Below are 16,002 nucleotides of genomic sequence, written 5' to 3'. Positions count from 1 at the left end.
TTTACATAGAGTGAGCAAAATGCAGAATTGCCAAAGGATGTAGTGATGGCCACAGGAATAAACAGCTTTAAAAGTAGATAGATTTATGGAGGGTAGGGGTTATCAGGGGAACCTCCACGTTTAGAGGTTCTAAACTTCTGAATCCTAGAGCCAGGAGGCAACACGAGGAGACGGTCTTGTCCTCTATGCCCTGTTGTTGGCCCTCCAGAGGAACTGGACTAGATGTACCACTGGTCTGATCCCGCAAGGCTTTTCTTATGTTCTCACTTTATATGTCTTATTTTATATTTCCAACATGCTACTAGACTAAACTAGCTGACTTCACTCCACTAGTAGATGTGCATCACCAGCATGACTTTTTACTTTAATTCAATAACATCTTCTCTGACCTATACTGAAAACTTAGTGTGTGCACTTCTTGTATGAATGAAACAAATTATTCTTGAAACAGATGTCATGGACTAATATTTTATATCCAACACAAGAGACTGTAGAAGCAGGACACAATCAAGACTTCCTTTGGACCCCAATTTGATTTTTCATCTCTTCCTATGATCAAAATCCTCCCCTTCACCCCTTGACCATCTTTGGAAATTCTCCAGATTTTCAAAATATAGCTTATATGGTAAGTACTGGGACTAATTTTAAAAGAAATACCTTGCTTGGCACACAGTTCACAGGACTGTGGTCAAACTACAATTTTCATTGGAAAGGTCTTAAACATTTCAGTTTTCCCTGAGTAATATTTTCCACTGCCTCAATCTGCTTTGCAGACCAATTTGACCTAGTTAATGCTTTATTTATTTATTTTTATTTTATTATGGGATTTTTAGGCCACCCCTCTCCAAAAATGGTCTCGGGGCAACTTACATCAGGGTATAAAAACACGTGGAATACAGAAACAGATAAAAATAAGTTTTAGACTAAACAATACTAAAATCCTTGCTGTAATCAATGAGGCCCATAAATTGCCTAATGAACCAGGCATGCCAGCTATAAAACCTACTATATGGCCTGGCTCAAGATGGGGGTCACAACAGGGCAGTCACCCCAGATGCAGGGTAGGCAGCGGACCCATTGAAATGTCAGAGGTGTAACCACAGAACTCAACCAAATGCCTGGTGGAAGAGTTCTGTCCTGCAGGCCCTCCTGAATACAAAGTTCCATGAGGCCTCGCATTTCCGCCGGCATCTCATTCCACCAGGCTGGAGCCAGGCTCTCGTCAAGACCAGGCATACCACTTTCGGGCCAGGAATCGTCAGTAGATTGGAGTTTGCTGAACGAAGAGCTCTTTGGGGAATGTAAATGGAGAAGCAGTCCATCAAGTCCCGTGATGGATGTTGGAAAGGGATGTTAGGCTTGGGAGTGGATTAGAAGCCAGAGTAATTGCTATATGATTGGGGTCACATGATCTTGGTCATTAACTCTAACCAAGTCTAGCCACACCATTCTGCACTAGCCACAGCCTCCAAACAATCCTCAAGGATAGCTCCAAGTACAATGCACTGCAATAGTCCTGTCTTGTTGTTAGGTGCGAAGTCGTGTCCGACCCATCGCAACCCCATGGACAAACCCCATCCTCCAGGCTTTCCAGTCCTCTACCATTCCTCAAAGTCCATTTAAATTAAGTCCTGTCTAGATGTAACTAAAACATGGATCACTATGGCTAGATCAAAGTGAACCAGGAAGTAGCACAGCTGGCACAACAATAAAAACTGGGTAAAAGCACTCTAAGAACCACGGCAGCAACTTGATTTTTTAAGGTGACCACTGTATCGAGCAGTACTCCTAATCAACTTTTCATATGTTCAGTTTCCCCTGAACATAATCCCACACAAGACAGGGGAGATCAAATCCCTGGTCTCCCTTTCTACTAACATAAAACACTTCTGTCTTGTAAGGATTAAGTTTCAGTTTCTTCACCCTCATCCAGCCTATTACTGACTCCAATAGTTCAGAACATCAACAGTTTCCTCAGAATTAGGTGGACAGGAAAGGCAGAGCTGGGCACCATCAGCATATTGATGGCACCAGGGACCAAATCTCCTGATGCTCTCTCCCAGCCATTTCATGTAAATATTCATCTGGGGGGAGGGGGTAAGATTGAATCCTGTGGAACCCCTCAGGCCAACAGCCACTGGATAGAGCAGGAAGCCCCCCAGCACCCTTCCTTGGCCAGCCTCTCAGATAGCCTCTAACCACTTCTTGATATTTCCCCTTAGTCACAGCACTGAAAGGTGGTCCAATACAATGCCATCGTTTATGGTTCGGAAAGCCACTGAGAGATCTCTCAGAAGTAGCTTGGTCACACTCCTCCAGTCTAGTTCTTGACAGCGATCATCAACCAAGGTGACCAAAGCAGGCTGTTCCAAATCCTGACTTAGAGTCAAAAAGAAATGGGTCCAGAAAACCAGTCTCTTCCTTACCAGTTCTGGGTGCTAAAATCATGTAAGGATCACTTTACTGAGACCTTGATGTTCATATTAATTAAGTCACTAACTCATAGTACTTTTTCCTCAGCCACTCCAAGAGGCATTAACAAAACCTGAACAACAGTTTAGACAGCTTGGTATAAAGGTTAAAAGTGGCATCCAGTCTGGAAAGCCAGATTTGATTCCCCGACTCCCCAACAAGATTATTGTTAGAGCTGTTCTCAGAGCACTTCTGTCAGTTCTCTCAGCCCCACCTACCTCACCGAGTGTCTGTTGTGAGGAGAGGAAGGGAAGGTGAGTGTAAGCTGCTTTGAGACTCCTTCGGGTAGTGGAAAGCAGGGTATAAAAACCAGCTTTTCTTTTTCTTTTTATCCTTTCACTGCTTTAAAAAAGTCCCTGCAGAAAAATGATGGAACCAAATATCACCCTTCATAGACAAAGTGATTGAGAGAACAGTAGCAGACTAGTCCAGGTCTTTTTGGATAACTCATCTGCTCTGGACCTTTTTCAATCTTATTTCAGGCCAGGCTATGGGTCAGAGATGGCCATGGTGGCTTCAGTTGATGACATCCATCTGAATACAGATGCCAAGCCTCTTTTGATGCCCTTACTGGATTTAACTGAAGCCTTTGATACAGTAGATCATGCCATTCTGTTGAGACATCTTAAGTAGTAATTAGGACGTATACGATAGAATCATAGAATCATAGAGTTGGAAGGGGCCATACAGGCCATCTAGTCCAACCCCACGCTCTATGCAGGATCAGCCCTAAGCATCCTAAAGCAAATGGTACACTGTTTTGGTTTCTCATGGAGTGGTCTCAAGGGATTGCCACTGGAGCCTAGTTATCTTCAGTGTGAGAGTTGTTCTGTGGGGCTCCACTGGGTGCGATCTTATGCCTGTGTTATTCAGCTATGGAATTGGATGTCTTCAATATGCTAATAACACCTCACTCTATATCTTTTGATCCAACCCCCCTGGCAATGTCGTGGTCTTCAGCCACTGTTTGACTGTTATAGTTAAATGGCGGAAAATGAACAAACTGAAATTAAACCAAGACAGAAATAATGCTGGTTGGAAAGCCTGATATTGTGCTTCTCACTTCTGATGGAGTTCAAACCGACCCTTGCTAACAATTAATAGCCCTAGAGATTATACCAGACCCAACATTAATGCTGGACAACCACATTGTCAACAATTCCATTTCAAAATTCTGCCATTTCTTATCCTATTATAGTGCTTATTAGACGTGTAATCCAATTGAATGCACTGTTGTCCATTGTGTAATCTACTCTGAGTCTCAATCAGAAAGGCAGATTATAAATAACAATAAAATATAACTTTTTATTTCAAATACAATAAAAAGTTACATTTAGGAGGTATTCTATATCAACCTATGCTTACTGTTTCTGTCAAGTCTTTGGGAGATCCTGGGAAACAATTACTGCCTCCTCCCTCTGACAGCTCTCTTAGATATTTAAGGATCAACACTCATCTCTTGCCTGGAACACCCTGTGGAGGTTGCAGTGAGTCAGTTGTAACTCAATAGCATTTTCTTCTTCTTCTTCAACAAGGCAAGGGGATGAAACTGTGGTACCAGCAAGATTAAATTCTTCATTTTGTTCTTAAGATAACAGGAAAGAACTCTGATAAATGCTGGACACTCTGCTATCAACATGTAAAATAAACAGTCCTTTTAATATACTCACATCATCATCAGGTCTGAATGGGTTTCCTCTACCACCAACTCCTCCTGATATACTAAATCCAAGCTCTGGATCTTTTTCAATTCTCACGCGCATCTAAAACATCAATGTTTAAAAATGTACTTTTCATTGTTGAAGTTCTAACACAGTTCACATATAACACATGATCTCTGTTTACCTACCATAATGTGTGGGGCCTGAAGTTCTCCTGGAATTATAACTGATCTCCAGACTACAGACATCAATTGACTTGAAGGAAATTGAAGGTTCAGAAGGCAGACTCTATGGTATTACATTCCTGCTAAGCTCCCTCTCCTTCCCAAACTCTACATCAACAATACAGCCCCCCAATTACTGTAGCCTAGATCGGTAAAGTGAAGCTTTTTGTTGCTATGAAAACTCTTCTTTAAAAGTTCTCTGTAACCAGTCACTGAACCTTATTAACTTTGGAATTATTGAATGAAATTATTTCTGTCAATTCCTCCTTAGTACACCAGTGATCAATGGATTTTCAGATGGCCTGGGGAACTGCAGCAAGAAGACAATGATAGATTGTCTTATGGGAACTCTGTGTGCTGCTTGTTGACTCCAAGCCAATACTAGAACCCAGTGGTCATAATAAATCTTAACACCACTGTGAGAAGCTATCCTTACAACATAACAGAATGTATTCCTTTACCTCTTGCTTTGACAGCTCATGGCTTTGCCTGGATAAACCTTGGGGCTGAGTATAGGGGGGCTGATGGGCAACTTTCAGCATCAGATAATCAATCAGTTGCTCTCTGGAAGGATGTCTTGCCACAGATGTTTGGGGAGCAGGATGATGAACTTGAGTATAGTTTGCCTGAGGTCTTGAAGGCTGGCACAACTGCCCATTTGTCAAAGGTATCTGAATAAAGTCAATCATAATGAATCAACATTTTATATTATCAAGGTAACAGTTTGCTTTATACAGCTATTATGATTTATCATGATTAGCAAGTATGTTACAAAAATATAACTTTGAAATATGTAATTATACATTATCTTAAAACTAGTAATATTCAAAGCTGAATGAAAAGCATTTATCTCAACTTTTGTATAGCGTAAACCAGACAGCCTCCTGATGGGCCAATCAATTTCAATTGGGTTTTTGATGTGGAACATATCTTCTGGCACACCCCCTGGGACGGAAATGGTACTGACGTGATGTCTGTAGTCCTGCCCCATGGAGTGCACCAGAAAAGGTAAGGAGGCAGTTAGGGCCAAGGCAGTAGTTGCTACTTTTATTGGTCTGGAATGAGTATTATAGAATCATAGAATCATTAGCGTTGGAAGGGACCTCCAGAGTCATCTAAACCAACCCCCTGAAGAATTCCTTAAACACACCAGGGAAAAACAGAGTTAGCGGAAATATTCTTTGTTTAAAATGGAATGCGGCCAGCCAGCTGCCCTCACCTTCATGGCAGCCAGGAAGGTGGGAAATGGTATGTGTTTCCTGCTAGCCATAAGAGTAAAGAGCATTGTGAGGCTGTGGTAGAGGGGGCAGCAGGCTCATGGGTGGCTGCCCAGAGCCCCACAGCTTGCCTCCTGTCTGGGAAGTATCAGCAGGAGGAGGAGGAGCAGGATGGGGGCAGGAAGAGACTGCAATTGGTCCTTCCAACACCTCCCTCTCACCCTTTTGAGGTGAGAGCCGATTTGAGGCACGTTGTCAGAAGGACCATGCACTTTTTATGTATATAGATGTACTCTAAGGAATACAATTAATAGCTATATCACTATACATTGTACTGAACTTTTCTTGTAAGATATCACCACATATGAAGTTTTGCCCCTGTGAAACATTACATTTGAATTTTAAGAGTGTATATATAGAATGAATTGCATAGTTTTGTACCTGTACAGGAAGTTTCTTCATGCTGTCTGGACCAACATCCTTGAGACTAAGTGTGGCAGATGAGTAATTTTGCTGTCCAGAAATAAATACATCATCCTGACATTGCTCTACTGGTGCAGACGTTTGGGGATGCTTTAAATGACAAACAAAAGCATATAAATATTTCTATTACCTTGTGGTATATTATTTAAGTATTTAAGCACTCCTTCAAAGGATTATAACCATACAATTGTTGATTATATTCATATGAATGCAGGGCATATTATTTAAGCATATTAAAGAATTTAATCCTATTACAACAGCCCTGAGATGACCACAATGTTTAACACTGGAACTTTTACAATACTCAGAACTTCATATCCTACCAAATCATAATGAAAACTATTCATGGAAACAGTTGCCATTAAAGGATTTGCAAACTTCATGGAAATCTTTTATTGATTTGTTCTGATAGATTATTCTTTTTCTGGCTCATGCTGGTCACAGACAACACTAATTCCTACACTTTTCTGTTGAACTGTGTAACAAATTTTGTTCCTTGCAATACTGTCTCTGGATGAAAGCTATATTGTTTATTTGCATTAGGAACTGAAAGACAGGAAATGGTAGTACAACACCACAACTATGTGGTATCCTATTTCCAAATTGGCCAATGGTGTATCTATTGTAAGCTGCATACCAAATTATCATGACATTTATGTGCATGGCATCTCAAACAGACAAAAAGAAATACAGGTGCACTTTTATGACGAGTTACACCCTTATACACTCATTGAAGTCAAGGTATTTAGAAGGGTGTAACCCTATTTTGGATTGTACAGTAAGAAACCGGAAACCTAAATATACAAAGAGAAGGCGATAAAGCAAGGCAGAAGGCCAAAAGCAAAGGAAAAAAATACACATTCCTTTCAGTTACAGGTGCATTGTCTTCATTTTTAAAAGGCTGTTTTTTTAAATGGATCCGGAAGGAAGCAGCACGTATAATTAATGTTCAGGGAACTAGTTATAAGGTATAAGGGGGGGAAATTAGAAGGCAAAGTTATTTGAGAGAGCATGGTGTTACTTATATATTATAGTAAGGAATAAACTGGGAAACAGTGGTGAAATAACTGAAGATCACGGGCTGTATGCAAACACAGACAGGAATCAACATTAAGGAAGTAGGGGTAATCTCATGGACTGAGCAAAAGCAGATGTAAATGACTTTGGCAGCAGGATATTTGATTTGTGAAGGCTGATGTGCAACAATGGAAGTCTGCAGAAGAAATGGTAGTAGTATTCAATGCAAAGGACAAAGATCTTACATTAGAATTGTCACCAGAAATGTGTCCCCCCCCCCCCAGTGTTGTACAAGGAGAAGCAACATAATTTGGTAACTGACTTATGATGGGTCATAAGGAGAAGAAGGAGCAAACACAACAAACAGAACAGATGGTGATGACGTTAGCAGTAACAGAACCTATCCGAAGAGGAGGTGGTTTGTAATGAAAGGCAAGAAATTGAGTCTTGGACATACTAAGCATTAGTGAATTAAAAACAAACAAACTGGGAAGGTAGGTCATACATATTTTGAAATTAGGTCATTGATTTATATTGTGGTTAGAAATATTTATTTTCTCTGAGTAAAGCAAATGAACCTTGGCATTACACTGTTCTAGGCCACTATGTCTCTATGTACAGAACTGTAACATAGAAACTGTATAAACAGTGACTACCTGCCCTTTAAAAGGGGATCTCTGTGCAGAAAAAGAAAAAAAAACAATATAGGGAAAGGCAATGATAACTATAGACGCTAAAACATCACTAAGTCAGTGGAAATATATATAGATCACATCATCAGAATATAGTTTGACAGCCTGAAAGCAGTAAACATTAGGTCACATCACACATACTTGAAAGATAACGATTTATAGTAATAATTATCCAAGCAACTGAAGACAGCAGTTCATATATACTAGAGAAAAAGTATTCCTGAGAAACCTGCCAATTTAACTTGAGGATAAATTTCTTGCATATTTTTATATGGCTATCAATTCACTCACAGGTATGTGCTCAGTGAGCAACTGCTTTCAAAATTGACCACTGCTGATGTTTTAGCAGGAGGTTAAAAAAAATCCCAATATATATAAAAAAAAAGGGGGGGGGGAATTCTTCAATAATTGCCATTATTGAATCACTATTTTACAACAGGTAGAAGCCAGACATGGTATAGAACTACACAAAGCTACAAAAATAGACAGCTTCAGAGATGTTTCACATGCCTGTTGCCTTACTAACAATAGCCTTTTAGTGCATGTACTCACACGACCAATGTGAACACCAGAACTTCTTCCATCTGCAACACTCAAGGTAACACTGCCCTGGCTGCCATGCAGATCCCTAGAGCTGCCATAGTGAAAGCTGCTAACAGGAGCATAATTGGAATTAAAGGACCTAGACAGCATGCTCTGAATAAAGAAGGGACAGATAACAGAGATTAGTGCAGCATGCGTAAATCACAAGACATGTTATACAGACTTGATACAGACTACAAAACTGTGTATCATGCAACAATAATACCATGCACACCAAAGGTAGTCCCCTTCAGAAAATCAAAATCTCAAGTGACACCCCATGTGATCTTGTTTACTGTAAACTGAACATGCAACCTGATACAATATACATGTATATTGTATGAAAACACATCTATTCAAATAGATGTGTCTCAGCAAAATCCATTTGGTTATCAGATTTTAAATGCTTGCAATATACCTCTCTAGGGAAAAAGAAAGTGGAAGACTGAAATACAATCAGATGTCTTAATCAGATGTGTAGGTGCTAAAGATTATACATATACTGTTGACTATTTGTGAGAATATTATACAACTGTTGAATTTATACCCACTTTCTTTATAGTGTCTGATCCTAAAAATCTTGGTTTAGCTTTTTTCACTCTAATTTTGTTAAAAAATTAAACTCTGTGAATTAAAAAATAGTTTGATTCCAGAAACATATGTATTTAGACCAAGATTCTGTGTACTCTTTGGGTCACATTACCTTGACTACATGGATTATACAACCCTTTTCCAATCTAACCTAGTCCTTATAAGAGCGAGGGGTGAAACACTGACATAAAAAGGGGCCAATATAGTGAACGTGCTCCATGTAACCGAACACTTCTGACATACCAGAGTGTTGCGTGTGATGACTCATCCACTGCAAAAGTCTTGTCAGAATGGACATGGAATACTTCAAGTTCCATTCAGTGTTTAAGTGTTCCTTCCCTACTGATGCTTTGGTTCTAAGCAATGGCAGTGTTTTTAGGAGAGCTTTCAGCAGTTAGACTCATTCTTGGTCTGTTCTGTTACTCCTTGTGGGTTTATTAGTCTATGTCAGGGGTAGTCAAACTGTGGCCCTCCAGATGTCCATGGACTGCAATTCCCATGAGCCCCTGCCAGTGTTTGCTGGCAGGAGCTCATGGGGATTGTAGTCCATGGACATCTGGAGGGCCGCAGTTTGACTACCCCTGGCTACGTGCTGCTGTTTTGATATAGTTGCATTTTATTTGCTACTTATGTCTTAATTGATCATTTGTATTAGTTCCCTTGTAGGTGAGATAAGCATAGAATATTATTAACTTTGAAGGAAATAAGTTATTCATTTGTATTGGGTTATACTAATCCACCATCAATTCCAAAAGCAGCAAAGAAATCCCATGTGGACAAATTGGTTATGGCCCAGTTTGCAATGGGAAATTATCCAATTTCAATCTTGCAAGCAGCTCCTTGTAGTCAACTGCCTAAGATTATGTTGTTGTATCTCAAGTGTTCAGGCTGTGTTCCTTTATATTTTAATCTCATCTTTGGAAGTAAGTTCTCCTCCAACACTTCTATATGTGATACTAAACACCCTCACTGTCCACATCACAGCAAAGGAGTGAAAGAGCACCATCCTAGGTTCAGCCTCAGCAGTTTCACCTGCTGGATCACAGGTAACAGGAGACCTACAAAAGCCACTCCAGTCAAGGGAGAGCATAGTGGCAAGATAGTCAAAGTCAGAATGTATAAGGCATCTTAGTAGCTAGATGAAGTAGCCTCTTGCTTATGTTTCATGCCAAAGCAAATCTGTTAAATCTTTAAAGTAGCACATGATTTGTTCTCTCTTCCCGACCCACTCAGCATGTACTGTTGTTTTTGAAAGCTTGTGCTTTTTTTTTTAAAGTCCATGGGAGAAAGACTGGGATATAAATAAAACAGACATGCTACATGCCTAAGCTCTTAAAGGTGAGATCAGTGCCCCTGTACTTGTGCATGTTCACTTTTTAATGTGCTGTAGGGCAGTGGTCCTCAACCTTTTTATCACCGGGGACCACTCAACGCCAGGGACCACTCACCGGGGACCACTCAACGCCTTTTACTGAGGCCTGGTGGGGGGGTAGTTTACTCCTCTACTCTCAACCACTGCCCTAGCACTCTCTGATCGCTATGGTAATGTTTAAACATCCCTTCAAAATAAGATACAGACATGCCACAACAATGAAGTGTGTTGTAAAGGGCTGGGGGGGATGAAGTAAAGGGCCGGGGGGGGGAGAGAAGGCGTCCTTCAGGGCTCACCTCCAATTAGTCGAAGGACCACATGTGGTCCGCAGCCCACAGGTTGGGGATTGCTACTGTAGGGTACTACATTATCTGATGTCTGTTCTAATGCCTTCCAAGGAGAGTATTATAGATTTTTGAGTATTTTTAAACATGGAAGCTGAACTTTAGTTGAAAGGCCATGAAACATTTTCAAGGGGACTAGGATATCACAGGACTCAACCCAGGACCTACAACTCTCTGGTCTGCTTAGGCCTCTAACATAAAAAAGATTCAGAATCTTGTTTAGGAAGCTAATCCTATAAAGGGAAGTTTGAGTAGTTTGGCCTTGATTCCTTTAATGGATTTTCTATCATGCATTGACTGGAATTTATTAACCCTAATGTGACTTTTATCAAATATTTTCCCCATCAGTAGGAACTCATTTAAAATAACCACTGAAACAATGATGAATATGTCCAAAATGTGAGGGGATATTTTATTTTTATTTACGTTATTTATAGTTCAGCTTTTTCACTGGCAGATTCCACAGACTGAGCCAATACAATACAATCAACAGGATGGAACATTCAATAAACAGTGCAACAGGATTATGGCACAGAGCCAACAAGAAATCTTGAAACAAAACCGTTGCAAGGCATAAGTATTAATATGACACAGTAAACGGTGCAAAATTATACTGTAGGATCCTACTTCCAGCAAGTTCCAAGTAACTTTGTGAATAATTTTGTACAGTGCAATCTATTGCCTATGTAGAAAATACCTCTTGAACAATGCATAGTTTGTGGAAAGCCTGGAGAGTGGAAGCCTTCCTGATCTCCTCAGGTAGGCCAGTCCATAAGGTGGAGGCCACAAGAGAGAATGTACACATACAGGCAGCTGGTGATTTTGCCCATTTTCAGGCTGGCACCTGCAGAAGGCTATGCTCAGATCAACAAAACTGTCATGGCAAAGCGTAGGAGTCACACAGATATGATGGTCTGAGGTCATGAAGTGTTTTGAATGTTACAGCCAATATCTTAAATTGAGTTCACTAACTGATAGCCAGCCAGTGGAGTGATGGCAGACTAGGAGTCATAGAATCATAGAGTTGGAAGGGGCCATACAGGCCATCTAGTCCAACCCCCTGCTCAACGCAGGATCAGCCCAAAGCATCCTAAAGCATCCAAGAAAAGTGTGTATCCAGCCTTTGCTTGAAGACTGCCAGTGAGGGGGAGCTCACCACCTCCTTAGGCAGCCTATTATGCAAGCGCCATCTACCTCCTGATAATAGCCACTCTGCAGAATTCTGCACCAAATGAAGTTTCTGAGTTGATATAGAGGGGAGACCAATATACAATGCATTACACAGTAGACTAGTCTCAATGTCACTGTGGCATGTATCTAGGTGGCCAGATTAGCCGAATCGAGGTAAGAGGCCATTTTACAAGCCAGGATGAGTTAGAAAAAGAAAGTTGCTTCTCCAGCAATATCACTGGGCCCAGTATAACTCCAAGGCTCTTAACTGGGTCAGCAGAACTCCATCAATAGTGGGGAGCACAATGTCTTTCAAGATCTCCGTCTTCCCAACCAGCATTATTTCTGTCTTTTATAATGATACTGTGGGTATTGAAACAAATTGTCTCACAGTGGTTATTTCATATGTAAAACAGTAATTAAACTAATTAAACAATACTTTCTTCAGGGCACCATTCCAATGCAGAGGAGTGCTTTCCCAATCAACATTAATCTAAGCATTGCATTGTGCTTCTGAAATCTAGGCAGCTATAAAACTATTTACTTATTGATTTATATTGCAATTTAAAGCAAAACACTCATCTGGGAAAATATACACAGCTCTACAGCGCAGCATTATACTGGCAGCAATGCTGCCTTCAGAAAGATCCACATTTTGGCTTAATAATGTTAACCACTGGAATTGATTGGCCACTGTGTGAGACAGGATAGTGGACTAGGTAGACCACTGGTCTGATTCAGCAGGGCTCTTATGATCGTGTCATATGAATACTACTTCGTATGACTGGTTAACTGACTGGAGTGGCAATCACAAAGTTAGTCCGCCTGGCATGCACATCACTAGATTAACACTGGAATCAAACAACAGAGAAGTACAAGGGAGAACTGCAGACCTAGGCCTCCAAACTCCATACCACACAATGCAATTATTTTCTATAGCTTACATATGCTTACTCCAAGAATGAAAAATAATAGGTTTGATCACAGAAAATACCACAAACATACTTTTAACCTTCTGTGGAACTTTAAATATATGCCAATAGTTTAAAGCTAAGCAAGGTTAGAGTTTTAAAGTTTTGCATTCTGTACCAAACACATTCTGTACTGAACACATCTAGTATCCGATAATAGCCAAGCTGCAACATTCAGTACCAACTGACACATGAAGTCCAATCTAGCTGTGCAAGTAGAATAAAATTTGCACCTGGTGCTCTGCATGGTACAGCCAAGGAAGCTGCTGATTGTAAAGACAGTTCCACTAACTGTACATAAGTACGTAAGTGCGCATGTGAAATTTGCTTTAATAGTGTCAGGTTCACTTATGTACTTCTCAGCAATAAACCTGCTTCATTATACTAGAGAGTGGATTTATGGCACCTAGCCCATTCTAGGGGAAGAAATGGAGATAGTGACAGATTTTATTTTCCTGGGCTCCAAGATCACTGCAGATGGGGACTGCAGCAAAGAAATTAAAAGACGCTTGCTGCTGGGGAGGAAAGCTATGGCAAATCTAGACAGCATCCTAAAAAGCAGAGACATCACCCTGTCAACAAAAGTGCGTTTAGTCAAGGCTATGGTATTCCCAGTTGCAATGTATGGCTGCGAAAGTTGGACCATAAGGAAGGCCGAGCGTCAAAGAATTGAGGCTTTTGAACTCTGGTGCTATAGAAGACTCTTGCGAGTCCCTTGGACTGCAAGGCGAACAAACCGGTCAGTCCTAGAGGAGATCAACCCTGACTGCTCTTTAGAAGGCCAGATCCTGAAGATGAAACTCAAATACTTTGGCCACCTCATGAGAAGGAAGGACTCCCTGGAGAAGAGCCTAATGCTTGGAGCGATCGAGGGCAAAAGAAGAAGGGGACGACAGAGAATGAGGTGGCTGGATGGAGTCACCGAAGCAGTAGGTGCAAACGTAAATGGACTCCGGGGAATGGTAGAGGACAGGAAGGCCTGGAGGATCATTGTCCATGGGGTCGCGATGGGTCGGACACGACTTCGCAAATAACAACAACAACAAGCCCATTCTAAAGTGGTGGGAGCTGATTTTTCATGATTTTAAGGCACTTGATAGCTTGAATAATCACAATGATTTTCAAAGAGCCTAGAGCTGGATATTCAACTGGGAAAATACCAGCCAAACAATGATCAAGAATTTTTAAAGCATTAGCTTTGTTATACATACTTTAATCAATAGGTTTGATAATTACTCTAATTGGGTTGCACAGTTAACTGTTATTCTGAAACAATTACTTTTTAAAAAGCAAAAAACAAATGACTTACATAACTAAGTTATGTAAGGTTTCTGTAAGCATGCAGTCAACCAAGCCTTTTACTCTCTGGTTTCTATCATGGAACACCAGGTCAGTCTACGGTGACAAATTTATAAAACAAACAGAAAGACTGCAAAGCAATAGCAACTACTGGAAAACAAAGTACATTTGGAGTTGCCAATGGCCAACTCTGGTCTACTGCAAGGTTCATCCTTCAGTGCTGCTGGGCAAGGAGGCAATCAGCCTTCACTCTTGCTTTCGTTAAGAGACAACGATGAATCAATACCTGAAATTCCAATTTCACCATAAAAGACAAGTGGGAACTGCTGTAGGACACAGCGTTTCAATGGTGACCTTCACAGCAGGAAGCACTGGTGCATTTACAGCAGCAGATGCTATAGGCCAGTAACTGTAAGCATGCAAAACCAAAGCCAAATACAGCCAATTCACTGCAAGACACCTAACTTTCAGTTTTTAATATACAAGCTAGAACTAAAATGGCTGCATTCCTTGTACAGAATTGTACACCCCTTAAACAAGTAAACAGACAAAATAATCAATCTGTTAATATAAATTGGCAGAAACTAAAAAACTTTGATATTTGTGTAAAGGTCTACTTCATGTGGCAGGCAGGAGAGGCCAAAGAAGGATAGACTACATTTTCAAGAAAATTCAACCCCTCATCTATGCAGATTAGCTCACTATGGCCATTCATGTCACAGCCTACTTCGATCAAGAGAAAAAAAGAAGTACATTCTCTCTAATATACACACCAGCACCTCCAACAGCCCATTTCATCAGCACGTTTTGACAAGTGTTATGTAAAGAAGTGTTTATACATGTTGGCGATCTCCAAAAGAGGGAAAATCTCCATTGCCTCTAATTCCTGCCCAAGACTGAATCCCAAAATATCTCCATAACAGTCCCCCCTCTGCCAACAGCCACTGGATACACTTTCCCTGTCTTTATGGTTAGAATCATAGAGTTGTAAGAGTCCATAAAGGTCATCTAGTCCAACCCCCTGCTCAGTGCAGGTTCAGCCTAAGGCATCCGGGATAAGTATCTGTCCAGCCACTGCTTGAAGACTGCCAGTGAGCGGGAGCTCACAACCTTAAGTAGTCAATTCCACTGTTGAAGTACTCTGACTGTGAAAAAAAATCTCATATCTAGCCGATATCTTTCTCTACGTCAGTGATTCCCAACCCCTAGTCTGGAGACCGGTCCATGGATCAGTCGGTACCGGGCCGCGGCTCTATGAAGTTAGGTGCTTCAACCCAACGTCGGCCCAACTTTGCAGAAGTCCAGGTCACAAAGCTCTCCTTCTCCATTCCTGCTCTGACTAGGACTCCCTCATCTCACGTCCAGGAGCGCCATTCCCAGGGCAGCCCACACAACTCCGTGGCAACGAGGTCCCTGCCCGCTGCCTTCAACAACCACGGTGAAAAGAAACAGAGGCCAGCTTGCTTCCCCATCCTTTTCGTCCAATTGCCCAATCAGATTAGTGATAGCAACTGCCAGCTAAGCCCACCCCTCCAGCGCCATCCATCTAGAAGACTACCCCCCCCCCCGGGCCTCAGTAAAATTGTCAAGCATTGACCGGTCCCCAGTGATAAAAAGGTTGGGGACCACTGTTCTACGTAGTTTAAAACATTTCCTGAGGGTCCTATCCTCTGCTGCCAACAGGAACCTTTCCCTACCTTCCTCTAAGTCAGTGGTCCCCAAGGCTTGAGAATTTTACTGAGGCCTGGGGGGGGTAGTCTTTTGCCGAGGGATGTCACCGCCACCTGAGCCAGTGCTCTGCTTGCTTTCCCGCCGGCGCCCCTGACTTCCCGCCGCCCACTGGGGGCGCTGCCAGCAGCAGCTGTACAGTGCCATGCTGAGGGGGAGCCCCAGCCATGGCAGCCGCT

At 41.5% G+C, this 16,002-nt stretch overlaps 1 protein-coding gene across 3 annotated transcripts in view; it reads right to left on the bottom strand.

Moving 5' to 3' along the window:
- The window catches only part of ERBIN (erbb2 interacting protein), a 92,305-nt gene that overhangs the window by 5,791 nt on the left and 70,512 nt on the right, over positions 1–16,002 (bottom strand). For 2 of the 3 annotated variants that reach the window (XM_077347267.1, XM_077347268.1), the window contains exons 22-25: positions 8,319–8,462; positions 6,016–6,147; positions 4,819–5,028; positions 4,143–4,235 (exon numbers count right to left, since the gene is read on the bottom strand). In XM_077347267.1, coding sequence (XP_077203382.1) covers positions 4,143–4,235; positions 4,819–5,028; positions 6,016–6,147; positions 8,319–8,462 — 579 coding nt within the window. The remainder of the gene's footprint in view (positions 1–4,142; positions 4,236–4,818; positions 5,029–6,015; positions 6,148–8,318; positions 8,463–16,002) is intronic. The other variant, XM_077347269.1, reaches the window with a different exon arrangement.

This window comes from Paroedura picta, chromosome 7, assembly GCF_049243985.1.
Source record: "Paroedura picta isolate Pp20150507F chromosome 7, Ppicta_v3.0, whole genome shotgun sequence".
NCBI classification, from domain to species: domain Eukaryota; kingdom Metazoa; phylum Chordata; class Lepidosauria; order Squamata; family Gekkonidae; genus Paroedura; species Paroedura picta.
Note: the sequence above shows the minus strand (reverse complement) of the source record. Positions and strands in the feature narration are given on the sequence as shown.